Source organism: Thermobia domestica, chromosome 8, assembly GCF_964235325.1.
Source record: "Thermobia domestica chromosome 8, izTheDome1.hap1.1, whole genome shotgun sequence".
NCBI classification, from domain to species: domain Eukaryota; kingdom Metazoa; phylum Arthropoda; class Insecta; order Zygentoma; family Lepismatidae; genus Thermobia; species Thermobia domestica.
This window is the reverse complement of record NC_137461.1, coordinates 287040561-287056309: the sequence shown is the minus strand read 5'-3', so window position 1 is coordinate 287056309 and position 15749 is coordinate 287040561. Positions and strand designations below refer to the sequence as shown.

At 34.4% G+C, this 15749-nt stretch overlaps 1 protein-coding gene across 2 annotated transcripts in view; it reads left to right on the top strand.

Annotated features, from left to right (window-relative positions):
* Nucleotides 1-15749, top strand: part of LOC145693675 (acyl-coenzyme A thioesterase 9, mitochondrial-like) — a 57263-nt gene that overhangs the window by 4013 nt on the left and 37501 nt on the right. The window contains exons 1-3 of one of the 2 annotated variants that reach the window (XM_081769916.1): nucleotides 1018-1164; nucleotides 4641-4727; nucleotides 12833-12990. In XM_081769916.1, the coding sequence (XP_081626042.1) occupies nucleotides 4675-4727; nucleotides 12833-12990 (211 nt within the window). In that variant the 5' untranslated portion in view covers nucleotides 1018-1164; nucleotides 4641-4674. Of the gene's footprint in view, nucleotides 1-1017; nucleotides 1165-4640; nucleotides 4728-12832; nucleotides 12991-15749 lie in introns of those variants that run through there. The other variant, XM_081769915.1, reaches the window with a different exon arrangement.

Here is a 15749-nt window from a genome sequence, read left to right as displayed (position 1 = left end):
TTTACAATATTTGGCATAATTTGAATGCAGTTTGTCTTAAAATCCTTATATATGCTTTCTGCATCTGAATGCCTCCCCCCAAATTTACAGAGAAATCGGCGCCCTTGTAATGGAGTGATCCCTTGATATATGTAGTCTTACTGATCAATGCTACCTGCTTTCTTTCTTTCTTTCTTTTTTTCTTTTTTTTTTTTTTAACTTTAATTTGAAGAAACAGTGAGTGAAGAATTGGGAACTATTCATATTTCCCATTTTTTGCTTTCCACTTTTGTACTAGTCGCGATTTGAATACCTTTTAAACCTTTATGTTGATATTTTGGTGGTTTTAACACTTCGATTTGGTTGCCAATCATGGTAATGTGTATGTAGCAACGCCGAGTATGATCTGCTGTGTTATATGTCATTTGTTACGGATGATGTCGAGACCACGTGAACTTTCCTCTGGAGACGGTTTTCTGGGTATATATATATGTGTGTGTTTGTTTTACTTTTAACTTACGTAAGTAGAAATGGGTTATTTGAATATTGAAATAGTAATTTAATTACGTGTTGGGAAGGAAATTGACGACAGTATATGCAGGAAGGATTACGTCATTGCTGTGTTACAACCTTGTGTACTGTGTGACTTGGAATTTGTTCCTTTTAATTTTTTTTTTTTTTTTTTTTACTTTACTTTCTGCTTTCAGTTTTAGTAGTTTTCTTCCAGAAATACAATTAGATTATTACTTTGTCACTATTCAGATAACTGTTTCCAATTTTTTATTAATTTACTAAGTATGCCAACTAAGAAAATGTACCCTTTCCAATACTTGGAAGGATTAATATGTGCGTCAATTTCCTTCGAAATTTGTACACGTTGTTCAGATCCATCATGTTTGATTGCACACTGTGCGTAATTATGTGACTTGACGTTAGTTGTGTAAAGTAGGATCGTAGTTTTAATGTAGTGACTACAATTTTCATATTTTAAAGTGCATCAGATGTATAAATACGTACCCAAAACAAAAAAATCTTTTTGTATAAAAGAAATAAAGGTTTGTATAAGACTCTTATGTCGCTCCAGTGTTAAGACTTACTATAACAGTAGTAATATATTTACAATTATAGTCTTCATCTTATGGTACGCATAAAATACAGTTCGACCAAGTTAAGGAAACCTACAAGGTAGGTAGAAATTAATACCTTACCTATCTTCTTCTATGGGCAGTCACTTGTAACTTTTTTTTTTTTTTTTTCATAATTATGCGCAAGTACTTTAAATTGAACGGTCAGCTGTTTCAAAGTTGAGATGTACTAGTACATAGGATTATATTGTGATACTCTTACCTTAGCAGGGGCCGCGGTGGCTCAGTGGTAGAACGTTCAGCTCTGGTGCTTGGGGTCCCTGGTTCTATCCCAGCTCGCGCCAAGTGAACTTTGTGGTGGACAAACACCGTGTGCGTGGGTTCCCTCGGGGTCTCCCGTTTTCTCCCACTTTCTTCATTCCACCATTTTACTCCTTTCTCATCATCACCGTCTCCTTTAGCCTAACCGGCATAACTGTGGGACGTTAAAGATTTCATTTCATTTAATTTCTTACTTTAGCACCCTTTTTCCCTGCACAGTTAGTTTAACAGAGTCATTCATCTTTATAATGTAAGTGGGTAAACTATAGTGCTTTTCAAATATGTTACATGGCCTTAAGCGGGCTGCTTGCTTTCTTCAATCGCAGTTATGCAGTGTTTCCTATTGGGGGCAGACAATATAATATATTGACTTTTCACACCATTTTGAATGTTGTCAATACCAAACGTGCTACCTAGAAATATTATATTACTATATTAATTGTTGTCTTTAGTAAGTAGAAAACTAATTCATGAATACGTACGTGCAAACTGCATGTTTCTCTTCTCAGCTGGTTGTCATGATACCAACTTTCAAATGTTTTCATATAAAACAATTGTGAAAATCTTTAGAATATGTTGTACCGCAACACTGCTAGTGGATTTTGATATAAACTTTTGTTCAATATTTCTCTCTTATATGAAACAGAACCTGTAACTCCTCAGGGAATAGGAAATAAAATAATTAACACTACTTCAGGTCTCTGTACTACCACTATATAAAATATCCTGAGATGAACAGAGTAGTCTTTTTTATTCAGTTCATTCTTTTTTTTAACTCTGCTCTGTTCATCTCAGGATGTTTTTTTTTTTTTTTTTTTTTTTTTTTTTGTACGTTACTTTTATATAGTGGTATGTATTCCTGGTTTTACTCCTTTTATCTCCTTTCCGTTTTAATCCTTTTGACCTTGCCACTGAGGAAGGAACCAGCTGAGAGTTCCGAAACGTCAAAATCTTTAAATTTTTCAATGGAGGATTCATTGGTAAGTAGCCAATTTTTTGTTAATCTCCCTGTTATTTGTTTAGTAAAATTAATTGGCTACATAAAATGTTCTGAAAACCTTCCGTTTTTAGGTGAGGCTCTGGTTCTTGCAAATTTTCTTTTTCTTTTTTTTTCAATCTTAAGAAGAAAAACCGGGACAAAAAGGCGTCCCGAAAGCCTTTTTCGGGACAGTTAATTCCTTCATTGAAAACCGGGACGTCTGGCAACCCTACTGTTTCGAGACGCGGAGAGCTAATACAATTCGGCGGGAACAAAGCTTCTTATCTTTAGTTTTTCGAATTCTTTCTTAGTAAATAAAATTCGCGTTCTGTTTTCGTAAGCTATAGACAATGTATTTAAAAAAAGTAGTTATAAGTTGTTTAACCCGTAACTTACGACGCCCGAACGCCCAGTATGCTTCACGGTACAGCGGGATGTTTAAATGATAGTCTGTAGGATACGAAACAAAAACGTATAGCATCGCTTCTATTGTGCACAGAGACATGAAGTAAAAAATATTTTGTTGTCCAGGGTCTACTATAATTTTTGGTGGCATTTATGATATTTTGTGCAAATTCAGTAGGGTAAACGAAGAAACACGTGTATGAAGGACCCACATGGCGACGCGTGATACTACGTCAACCGTACCGGACGATTTACATTTTTTTGCCTGATATGACGCTCACCGGTTTCTAAGGCTTAAGTGGTTCCAGGAATTGTTTTTAGAGTATGTTTTTTTTTTTTTAAGTAAGAAAGAAATTCTCATCAGAGTAAGAAAAGCAAAAACTTAATTTTCAAAATTATAAAAACAGAGGATTTAGAATTCATCTTGTTTGTATGACTCATCTGTGCTGCTGTGCTGAAGCAAGGAAGGCCTCTCTAATCCAACGTGATGCTCATGGTACAAAATCTAAAGTAGAAACAGGCTATAAAAAAAGCTGTGAAATGTTGATATGCCAAGCTACCATTCGGTAATGGTTACTCACTCTCTTACAAACAAGTACTATAGTGTTAAATTAATTTTCACTTATCGTGTCGGGGGCAAATAGCCTCGATGCTGACGGCTTCTAGTTGATGCTTATATGAACGTACATTTCGTCGGCTAATTGTGATTTTACTTTCAACACTTTTCGGTGCAAACCAAATATTACACTTTACCAGTATCTCTATTCGACCCAATGTTACTAATAATTTTTCAGAAATATTGTTATAAATCTCGTAATTGTATTCATTGTTTTAAATGTTTATGATTGTAGTAATTTTAAATCATCTCATACGTTAATAGGCTATTTGGAAAGAACGTTCCATTTATTGTGACTTTTTTTTTTCGGCGTATTTTGCCCTAACAACTTAAATATTTTAGTGGATGTTCAATGAAGCAACTCAATTCATTTCGTTGGTGAAAAGTTTTAATCAGCATGATGCTATACTCAAATATTACTCTGTAAAAGAAATATATATATATATATATATATATATATATATATATATATATATATATATATATATATATATATATATATATATATATATTCAATCTGAACTGGCGTGTGGGGCCGCGGTGGCTCAGTGGTAGAGCGTTCACCTCTGGTGCTAGGGGTTCCGGGTTCGATCCCAGCCCCCGCCAAGTGAACTTTGTGGTGGACAAACACCGTGTGCGTGGGTTTTCTCGGGGTTCTCCCGTTTCCTCCCACTTTCTTCATCCACCATTTCATTCATTACTCATCATCACCGTCTCCTTTAGCCTAGCCGGCATAACCGTGGGACGTAAAACTCAAAGATTTCATTTCATTTTCTGAACTGGCGTGATGGATCAAATTTGCCCTACGCATATTTTCTTCTTCGCAACCAGGACATCCGGGTTCAAGTCCGGATGTCGACCATCTTGATTGGTTTCTCTGAGTCGTTTCGTTAGTTTAGTGAGGTGAATTCTTTATTAGTATGTGGCAAACTTCCTTTCTCATCATTATTGTTTGTTGTTATTTGTTACTGATTCCAAAGTGAAAGGTCGTTGTAAGTTATATTTTGAAATTTGTTGAATAGAAAGAAATGGAAATTTTCCAATGCAGCAGAACATCCTTTTCTGTAATCTTATGTGTAAATTAGAATTTGTACTCATATTGTCAATATTGTTTCATAAGTATGCAAATGCTAATTAATAGTAATTTATTTTTGAATGGGGTTAAATTTGACCTTGCAATGATTATAGTAGAATTTGCTCTGACATACGATTTACTACAGATCTGATGATGAACAGTCAATTTATTTTTTTGCAGGTTCAGTTGTTGAATCCTCGAACTATCTAGAAAGATGTCGGCAACCGTGTCTAGGTTAATATGGAAGAGTGTGTCCTTTTATAGACAGTAAGTATTAATTGTTGTGTTGCAATACAGGTCATGTCTGCCACATATTTGTTTAATAATAACAACTATTAACGATTTTATCTATTTGTAACTGTGAGTCCTGAGAATCGTTTGTACTTTCTAACTCTCGGGTCTTTTCTGGAGCCTTCCCCCGCCAAGTGAACTTTGTGGTGGACAAACACCGTGCTCGTGGGTTTTCTCGGGGTACTCCCGTTTCCTCCCACTTTCTTCATTCCACCATTTTCACTCATCTCTCATTATCACCGTCTCCTTTAGCCTAACCGGCATAACCGTGGGACGTAAAACTCAAAGATTTCATTTCATTTTTTTTTTCTGGAGCCTTGTGCACGGAGGATAAAAAACGGAGGGAGGGGGGACAATAAAACACTGGCAAAAATAAGGAAAGGAATTAACTTACCGCATATACTTGGTATAATCAGGTTAAAAGGGATACACGCTCCGACAGATTTTAAACAAAGGCCATCGACAATAAGTGGGTTCGAGTACTTATATTCGCTAGATTGACACTCCATTAAGGGAGATTTTCTACGCAGCATGGTTTTCGAGCAACGTTGAAATCCCTAAAATGTTACGAAAGAATTGTCACTCAATTTAAGAGTACTGTGCAGATCCCAATGAAAAAATTAGGTGTCTGTCTAGATGATAAAATACAGTTGCCTCGAGGGTTATATAACACAAAAAAAAAAAAAAATAAATGAAAATTTCGGGTCGAGAAACATTTCAGAGATGCTAAAGCGGAATATCTATCTATCTATCTATCTAATATATATATATATATATATATATATATATATATATATATATATATATATATATATATTGTTGGTTCAAAATTTTTATTTAAAGCCAAGAGTGAAATAGAAATACTTGTTTATGAAAATGTTATCATTTTCTTGAAAAATCTAAAGCTTAACATAGATAAGAGTTTGCTAAGCAAGCAATGAGAGACAGTAATTAAGGCTGTTGCTACCTCTTCGCTGAGTCGAGTTTTCCCCTATCTAATAACATTGGAACTTTTTTCGTGTTTTTCTCAGCAAGCAATGAACAAATCCTTACAAAAATTTGCATGGAGTCAGGTCGATAATAGAATTCGTTATATGAGCTTATAATTTTACTAAAAGCCTCCAATTAAGTTATTCATTCCCCCCTTTTTTTTCATGTGAAGATTTGCAACAACGCATTGACGACACTGCGTTCTCTCTTCTAGCAGGTTGCGGCGAGTAACTGAGGGTTACTTTGAAGTTTCAACATTGTCCACAGCTGTGAGGGGACCCTTTTCAACAATGACATATTTATGGCATTTCAGTGAGGAGGCGTTGGAGTACGTTTTCTTTGCTGAAAGCAGAAAAAAATAAACACAGCGAGAACAGATCCATTCTTCTTTACATTAGCTTCTCCCCCCGTCAAGCATAGACAGTTATAAGTAATTAGAAGCGAACTGTCTATTGAATAAAGATACTTTTAATGTATACGAAAGCGAATGTCACTTTATCACTATTATTATTATTATTATTATTATTATTATTATTATTATTATTATTATTATTATTATTGTTATTGTTACATTTTCAAAACATGAAGAGACATACCTTTTTTGACTCCAGTGCCCATTTTATCTATATATGAGGTATTTATAATAAACTTCTATACTGCTAAAAGAAAAGCTACTTTTATAGTGACGTATTATTTGTATTTTATTTATTATATTTCAATTTAAAATAAAGTGTATCGTTTGTAACAATGAATAGTGCTCAAAACAGCACCTATTACCAGTCAACTATAGATTTAGATCAAACATAATAATGGACAGCAACACCAATATATATTGTATACATTTAGACCCTATTCGATCAAAAGATGCAATCTATTTCAGACAAAAATTTTCTTGTAGGCCTTATATCTCGAGAACTACATATAGCGTACCCAAACTATGACTTAACTTAGTATGATGTGCTTATTGCGTAAAAAATACAAAAACTCGATTTAAGGACCGTTCAAAAATTTTGTGGGCCCTGATCCACAAAATTCAATATATTACATTCAATCAAAAATTTTCTTGTACGCCCCATATTTTGACAATTACAAAGTGTGTGGCCAAACCAAAACTAACAATTTACTCAGCATAATGTGCTTATTCCGTTATATATATATATATATATATATAAAAAAAAAAAAGATTCAGCTGCCATTCAAAAAATTTGTGGGCCCTGATCCAAAAGAATCAATATATATTTCACCCATTCAAACATTTTCTTGTACGTCCCATATTTTGATAACTACATATAGTATAGCCAAACCAAAAAGTAACAATTTAGCCCGCATGATGTGCTTATTCCGTAAAAAATACGAAAACTCGATTTAGGGCCCATTCAAAAATTTTGTGAACCCTGATCCAAAAAATCCAATATATTTCATACAATCAAACATTTTCTTGTAGCCTTATATCTGGAGAACTACAGGTAGTGTAGCCAAACCCAAACTAACAATTTACTCAGTATGATGTGCTAATCCCGTAGAAAATACGAAAACTCGATTTAGGAACCGTTGCTAACTTTTGTGGCCCCTAATCCAACAACTAATTATTTGGCAAGATCACAATCTTTTTATGCACTTTTTGGATCATTGATCCATTTTTTGGATTATTCCTAAAATTCTTGTTTTTATATATTTTTTATATTTATATATAAGGTGATACAATGAAAATTTAGGGAATCAATTGATCTGATTGAAGATTTGTTTAAATCTATTTTATAGAATCTTTTAGATTTGTTAACTATATTCCTGTTAACTGCAGATTTTTTAAAAAGATCTCTTTTTAATCTACATTTGTATTCTTTCTTTACTCACTCATGAAGTATATCTATAACTGTTGTCAATTTTTAAAGTTGTTTCTCAGATAAGTTTCGAGAGTTGTCCGCAAAATTTCGTTAACATCTTATTTGAACTAACGTAACACTGTAATCTCACTTTAATTTACCATAGTATATTTTCTTTCTTTCTTTCTTTCTTTCTTTCTTTCTTTCTTTCTTTCTTTCTTTCTTTCTTTTTTTTTTTTTTTTTTTGCGTGAAAGTAACATTTGAAACCGAATTATTTCTCTAAAATTTATACATGAAATGAAAATTGTTCTTTAAAAAAACTATGACATACTCATTGTATAAATAAATGTGAAATATTAGTGTTTGTTTGATTTATTTGTATTGATTGAAGTCAATACTTCGAGTGTAACTTTGACCACTTATCAACAAAATTAAAAAGTCGTAGACCAGTATAATTTAAGCAAGTTACTTACTTGATTTGAGACATAATTTTGGAGGGGAAGAGTAGAAATTTTACTGATAACATTTTTTTTTATTATTTAACTTTTCCTGTATTTATGTTTAGCGTGGCCTTGTAAATTTTGTTTACTTTTTTTTTTCAATATAGAAACTTACCAGGGATTTTGGAGTATGCTCATAGATATTTAAATTGTGAATAGTGCTTCGGTGATATTTAGCATTTTGATTATACTGCTTGTTTATTATTTTTTAATAACTTCATTTACATAATGTTGTGGCTTGATGTAACAAAGTATTCCATCACATATTTTTATACTCATACAGTAATGCTTTAGTTTAATATGTATGACAGTGACAAATTGGTGTACCTCAACAAAAAAAAGCCCTATATTTTAAAATGAAGCATGAAAAAATAATGCATAAAATTAAAATTATTCTGTTAATATGTGTTGTACTATATATATATATATATATATATATATATATATATATATATTGTAGCTATAGATGAAATTTCGCGTTCACCATCTGGAAAATAAATATTTCTTATTTAGAATGCGTAAGTTACAAGGTTATTATTAGCAGGTAACACTAATAAGTCCCTATTCCCTGTTACCAAGAAATAAGTCCCTATTCATATTTCGTAAAGTAATAACCAAGAAAAGACGTTACCAAGAAAATGACGTTTGTATCTACATTAACACTACATATTTCATTATGTATAGTTGTTTTTCTGTTTAGTAAAAGAATCCCTGATATTACACTTCACTTTTCCTACAAATGTGCTCTGTTAGAAGGGTAATGTGTGGTCAGTTCTTCAGTTTCCCAGTTGCCTCACGATACTGAAACAACACCGAAAAATCTGTCATCATTAGGAATAGAATTCGACAGCATTCACGCTAAGAACACACTTGTGTAACAAAAAAGTTTATTTCTAAATTTCCTTCGTATGTGGTAAAAATGAAATTATTATTATTTAGCATAAACATTCTATACTACTATTCACAGTTTCAAATACATATACAGAGACCGGTAGCCAGCCCAAAAATGTAGGGGGCAGCTGAAGTTAGGGGAGCCCGATCCAACCATATCATAGTTTATCACCATATTTAATTTCATTTGCAAGCCTACCGTGAAAAGTTTAGGGAGGCCTGCGAAAATTTAGGGGGGCAAACCCCTAGATCCTCCTGAATACGGGTCTTCATATACATATATATAATTATTCCAAAATGCTATCTCCACTGGTTTATCTGTTTCCGTGAGGTTACAAAAGTCAAAGAGCGCTGGTGTTTTCAATGTGAAAACCCCACTGGTGTCGGCAGCGCGGCCAGTCTCTGGTCAAGGAAACACCGGCAAGGAGGAACCGATGTGGTGACCACAAATTTTAACTAAATTACTAGTGCCAAGCCGCACTAATATTCCTTGCTCGTTACAATCTCTTGTGCCAAGAATTTCCTATAATAATAATAATAATAATAATATTTAATAATAATAATAATAATAATAATAATAATTATTATTATTATTATTATTATTTCACACAGGAAATTTGAAAATAAAATGAAATCTGTAAGTTTTACGTCCCACAGTTATGCCGGTTAGGCTAAAGGAGACAGTGATAATAAGTAATGAATGAAATGGTGGAATGAAGAAAGTGGGAGAAAACAGGAGAACCCCGAGAAAACCCATGCACACGATGTTTGTCCACCACAAAGTTCACTTAGCCCGAGCTGGGATCAAACCAAGGACCCCATGCAACTGAGATGAACGCTCTACCACTGAACGCTCTACCACTGAGCCACCGCGGCCCCCACACAGGAAATTTATCTGCTATCACAATCGTCTGCTAATTTATATTTGTATAACCAATCTCCAGGTATAAGACTGAAATACATGAGACGCAAGAGGCATCTTGCTATGTTTGAAAGTAACCACAAGAACTCCGAATGAGACTAGACGAATATACTAAAAGCAATAGGTTTAGCAAAGAAAATAAAGAGCGCCGCCTCCTTCTCAGTGCCATAAATCTGTCCTCGAAAAGGACGAGAGGGCTAGAAAATTTCATTCCACAGATGTGATATGGACAGAGTTTAAAAACCTGTTTTAAATGGCTAGCCCGAATTTCCCTCACGCTGCTAATACAAACAAGGAGAAGCAGAGATCGCACTGTTGCAAATCTTCACATGAAAAAAAGGGGGGAATGAATAACTTAATTGGAGGCTTTTAGTAAAATTATAAGCTCATATAACAAATCCTTTATTATCGACCTGACTCTATGCAAATTTTTATAAGGATTTGTTCATTGCGTGCTGAGAAAAACACGAAAAAAGTTCCAATGTTATTAGATAGGAGAAAACTCGACTCAGCGAAGAGGTAGCAACAGCCTTAAAAAGTAGATACAAGATTTACACCAAAACAAAAAAACGCGAACGTGAGCTGACAACTTTTTTTATGTGAACAAAAGAAAATGCAGAAATGAAACAAAATACACTTTAAAAAAAAAAAAAGGAAAAAAGTTTACTGTAGAGTTAAAAATATCTTCAAAATTAGTTTATAATAAAGATTACTATAAAATCTTCCAGTCAGGGTTCCCACCGATCTGGAAAAGTGAGGGGATTCAGTTTACGCATGAGAATTCATGGAAAAATCAGAGAATTTTATGAAAAGCTGAAAAACCTGGGAAAGTCAGGGAATTTTTACTTCTCAAACCCCGTTTCTCTTTCTTCTACTTTTCTGATTATTTGCAGGGTATCTATATATATAAAAGAGAACGCACAAATCCTTTGTTACCTCATCACGCTAATACGGCTGAACCAATTTATTTCATTTTTGGGGGGTTATTAGGATTTGGACCCTAGATGGTTTTTATCATATCACTTTAATTTTTAATTACCAGTGTCTTGAGATAATTGACCATTCAAGTGTCCATAACGTACAAATCCTTTGTTAGTTCATCATAGGTAAAAATAAACGTATTTATATGCAACCCGCATGACCGTGTCACTCGGCGGGTTAACATAAATGACAGGCGATATAATGTTAACATTTACTGCAATCTACTATGGTTTTTATCATATCACTTGAAAGCGAAAACTTCCGGGGTGACCGCAGCGAAGCGGGGCGGGTTAACATAAATGACAGGCGATATAATGTTAACATTTAATGCAATCTTCTATGGTTTTTATCATATCACTTGAAAGCGAAAAAGTAAAAATTATCTAAGTAACAAAGTTTATTGCGTTCCGGGGTGACCGCAGCGAAGCGGGGTGAACGCTGCTAGTATTTTATAAAATAAATTAGTTTGTTCTGCAAAAGTTTACCTACACTCTCGCTATATACATGGTGGGGGAAAACTATATAGTTGCCTTTTATATGTTGACATATAGACCTGGAAAACCTGGAATAGTCAGGGAATTTGTGCTTGCCGAATGAGTGAAGCCCTGCCAGTTCAGTACCAATTTTTGTGTATAGATACGTTGTTGTATTTTACCTTTATGCTCTTAAAGAACGTCTCACAAATGTAAAAGCAAGAACTGAACTGAAGAAGAACTGAAAATTTTACAGGCATTTTTCCTTTTTGGGGAGGGGAAGGGGGAAGAAGAAAGAAAATGGAATGAATAAAGTTCTGAATAGATAAAGGTTGACAATTTGTTGAACTAAAAAGAGTTGTAAATACAGTGTTGAAACATTAACAGTGTACGATTTCTTACCTAAAAAGAGTCATTCATAGCTAACTCTCGGATGGGGCGCGGTGGCTCAGTGGTTGAGCGTTCACCTCCGGTGCTTGGGGTCCCTGGTTCGATCCCAGCTCGCGCCGTGTGGACTTTGTGGTGGACAAACATCGTGCTCGTAGGTTTTCTCGTGGTTCTCCCGTTTCCTCCCATTTTCTTCATTCCACCATTTCACACATTTCTCATTATCACCGTCTCCTTTAGCCTAACCGGCATAACCACGGGACGTTAAACTTAAAGATTTCATTTCATTTTTTTCAGCTAACTCTCGGTGCTCCACACTTGACACAACTTACTTTCCGTTCATAGTTTTCTGTGATAACTGAAAAAAATGTTGACTTTGTTCTGTAAATAGACACATTGAGCTTCCTGAACAAATTTTAATATCGTATTCTATTAGATTAAGTCTAAAAGTTTGCTAATTAATGAATTAAGTAAGCACTAAAGAAAGAAATATTCTTTTGAAGCGAAAATGAAATCTTTCAGTTTAACGTCTCATGATTATGCCCATTAGGCTAAAGGAAACGGATAATTAAGGAAAATGAATGATGATTAAAGAATTGGTGGAACGAGAATGCGGAAGGAAATGGGAGTACCGTGAAAAAACCTACGGACACGATGTTGTCCACCCCAAACTGACTTGGTCGGAGATCGAACCAGAGACCCGACGCACCAGAGGTTAGCGCGCTATCACTGAGCCATCGTGTGTCCCAACTATTATTTTGAGATACAAGGTTAGTGCTTATTTAATTTTGTCCAAAAGTATTGTTTTTTAGTTTTATGATTTTCTTATGTTAATTGTGTGGTGTAATTAATTCCCTGTGAAAGACAATAGAGGGGTTAATCATTGACACAACGAAAAAATCCTGTGATCTGGAACAATCTTCGTATGATGCATAAGTTCTTTTTCACTCTTCTTTAGTTGAAGTTGCTGATGAAGAAGCGCAGCCTTGTGAATTAAATTGAAATATTATTATTTATATATATATTTTTAATGAAGTGGCGACCCTGTTATGTATAGTTATTAGTTTTCTTTAAAGATTTTTTTTAAACATATTGTTTCATCCTTATTTACAGCAAAAGTGCAAAAACTACTTTGAAGTTAGTCTGTAGGAGCTATGCTCAAACAACTGATGCGGTCCCACCATCTACAGGAGAAAAACAGGTGCCTGATCGAGGTCTGTCGATTTCAGAATTGGCTGCAATTACAGTTCCTTCACAAAATATTTCAGAAGGTCAGTGCTGAATTATTTCCTTTAAGTTATTTTAACATGATATTACTTTGAGAACATTGTATAAGAGTTACAGTGTACAGTATATTACAGTGTATAAGAGTTTGTCTCACTTCTTCTGCTGTTGTGCAAAATTAAATAATAAATTTTCTGTGTGTATATACACACCAGTATCAGAAGCGTCCGTTTTTCGCACGGGAAGAGTAAGGTTTTATGAATGTGTAAAACCGGAAGTTAAATATTCTAGAAATTGCTCCCTCTTTTCCTTTATGAGCAGCTTTTGAAAATACTGAAACACTTATTCCCTTATATTATATTTAATGCCGAGATTTATCTCCCTAATTTCAGGGGTTCGTATGATACTCTATTAATAGAAAAAAATATATTATCATTTGAATTTGACTATCATAACATAAAAAAATCCTTTTTATGTAATTAATAAATAAGTTCACAACACGACAAAGGAGAAATAGAAAATGAAAGAGGAGCAGTAAGATGAAGGAGGTAAAGGGAATGGGAAAAGGGACGAAGATAATGTAGCAGGAAATAGAAAGTATCGTGGAAGATACAGAATTAACACAAAGAAAATTGAAGAAAATGGGAGGGATCTCGACATACAGGAAAAGAGGCGAGAAGTGACTGGAGGTATTAAGGGAGAAGAAGAGGTGGCAGTAATGGAGAAAAAAAAAAAGTAATCGATAGACTCCAGTGCAATGAGTGTGATATGTGCTACGTTGGTGAAACAGCGAAGAAAGTACAGGCGCGAATTGAACAACATAAGGTTAGATAGAGGCAAATATGCAGTCTACAAACACATGAGGGATACGGGGCATACAATTAATTAGAGTGAAATGAAAGTACTGGACCAAAAGGATGGAAGGATGATTAGGAAATGGAAAGAGGCAAGATTCATCGAAATAGAAGGTGATAAAATGATGCACTGGAACTCTGAAATTAAAATTCATGAACAGTAGAATGAGTTAAGAAGTAAATATTGTATATAAAATATAAGTAAATATAAGTTGTTCTGTAAATTCAACATAGTTGGTGTTTCCTTCCTTATCGAGTATGTGTATATACTGTCCAGCAGGAATGAGAAGGGAATTCATCAGTTTTCGTATCGTTTCAGTTTGTAGAAAACAAGTTTCATCCTACAGAGCTATCTCTCTTCTATCTTTTGTGTCGATTCTTTGTGAGAAAATAAGAGTGTACAACTTTCTCAGACCTTTTTAAGTAGCTGTCAGCTTGGTTTCCTACCTGGACGCGCGTGTTTAACAAATTTGTCAGTGTTAGTCACTCATGTGGCCCAAGCATTCATGGCTAACTCCCACCTTGATGTAGTTTATTTTGACATATCAAAGGCTTTTGACATCATAAACTCAATTTGCTTCTTTACAAACTCTCAAATAGATATAACATTCATGGCACGCTCCTCTTTTTCCTAGATTGTTATCTCTCAGGGAGAGAACAACGTGTCACTCTACCTGGATCCGTGTCTCCGTTTAGTCCCGTCTTATCCGGAGTGCCTCAAGGAAGCGTGCTAGGCCCGCTTTTGTTTTTATTGTATATGGACGATTTACCTAGCAACTTCTCGACCTCATCATCAAATATATTACATTTCGCTGATGACTGTGAACTCTTCAGAGTCGTTAACACTGTAGACAATGCTTCTTCAACTGCAAGCTGACGTAGATATGTTATGTAATCGGTGCTCTACCTTGAATCTGTTTCTAAATCATAATAATTGTACTACAATCTCTGTTTACTTAAAAAAGAATGTTCTTCGACAGATATATAATGTTAACAATGTATCTTCTGTCAAATCCGTCTCATCTCAAGGAGATCCAGGTGTTGTTTTGATGAAAAACTCTCCTTTGCAGATTATATCACTTGGATCTCATCCAGAGCTATGAAACTACTTCGTCTACTCTTTAGATTTCCGAAAATACAAAATTTCTTACCGTTATAATGTTTTATAAGGCTTTTCTTTCTTCGATCGTTGAATATTGTTCACCTGTATGGAACAAGGCAGTACCTACTAATCTATCTCGCATTAACTCTAATTAAACTTCTTGCTTGCCATTGTTAGATTTAGAATTCCCGAGTTATGTAGTTACTCGAAACAAGGACTAATGTCTTTAATGAACTTATGTTCTCACAAGCGACACCGCGGACCTTATTTACTTTACCTGTATAAAATCATCAATGGCAAAATTGATTCTGTTTTTTTACTATCGCAGATTAAATTTCGTGTTTCTCGGCAGCAAACTCACTCTCTCAACTTGCTAACTTATGAGACACCTAGGTTATCGATTGTAAAGCGCTCCTTGTTTTACAGACTAGCGCACTATTACAATACATTGTCAACTGGATGCAAGTTTTTTACCTCTAAGAGAAATTTTATAACTCAGTTGGTGAGAACTTTGTATATTGAGAGGTGAACCTTTTTTTCTGTATTTTATCTCTTCATTTGTTTTTGTTTTTCTTGTTGTCTTTATGTTGTACAGTTTCAGCTAATTGGCCTAGTGCTGAATGAAACTGTGAATAAATAAATAAGTATACTGTAAGGGAATTGGTTGTCAGCTACCAATCAGGATACAGAAAAGCGTAAGTTGTCTCATAGTGTTTAATCTGCTGTTAATACCCATGTAGATCGTAGTGTCTGATGTGACCAAAGTGTTTAGTTGGCGAAACTGTAACACGATATGAGTTTTATGAAAAGATGTCTGTTTGCTTTGGTCAGCGAGTAATTTATTATTTAA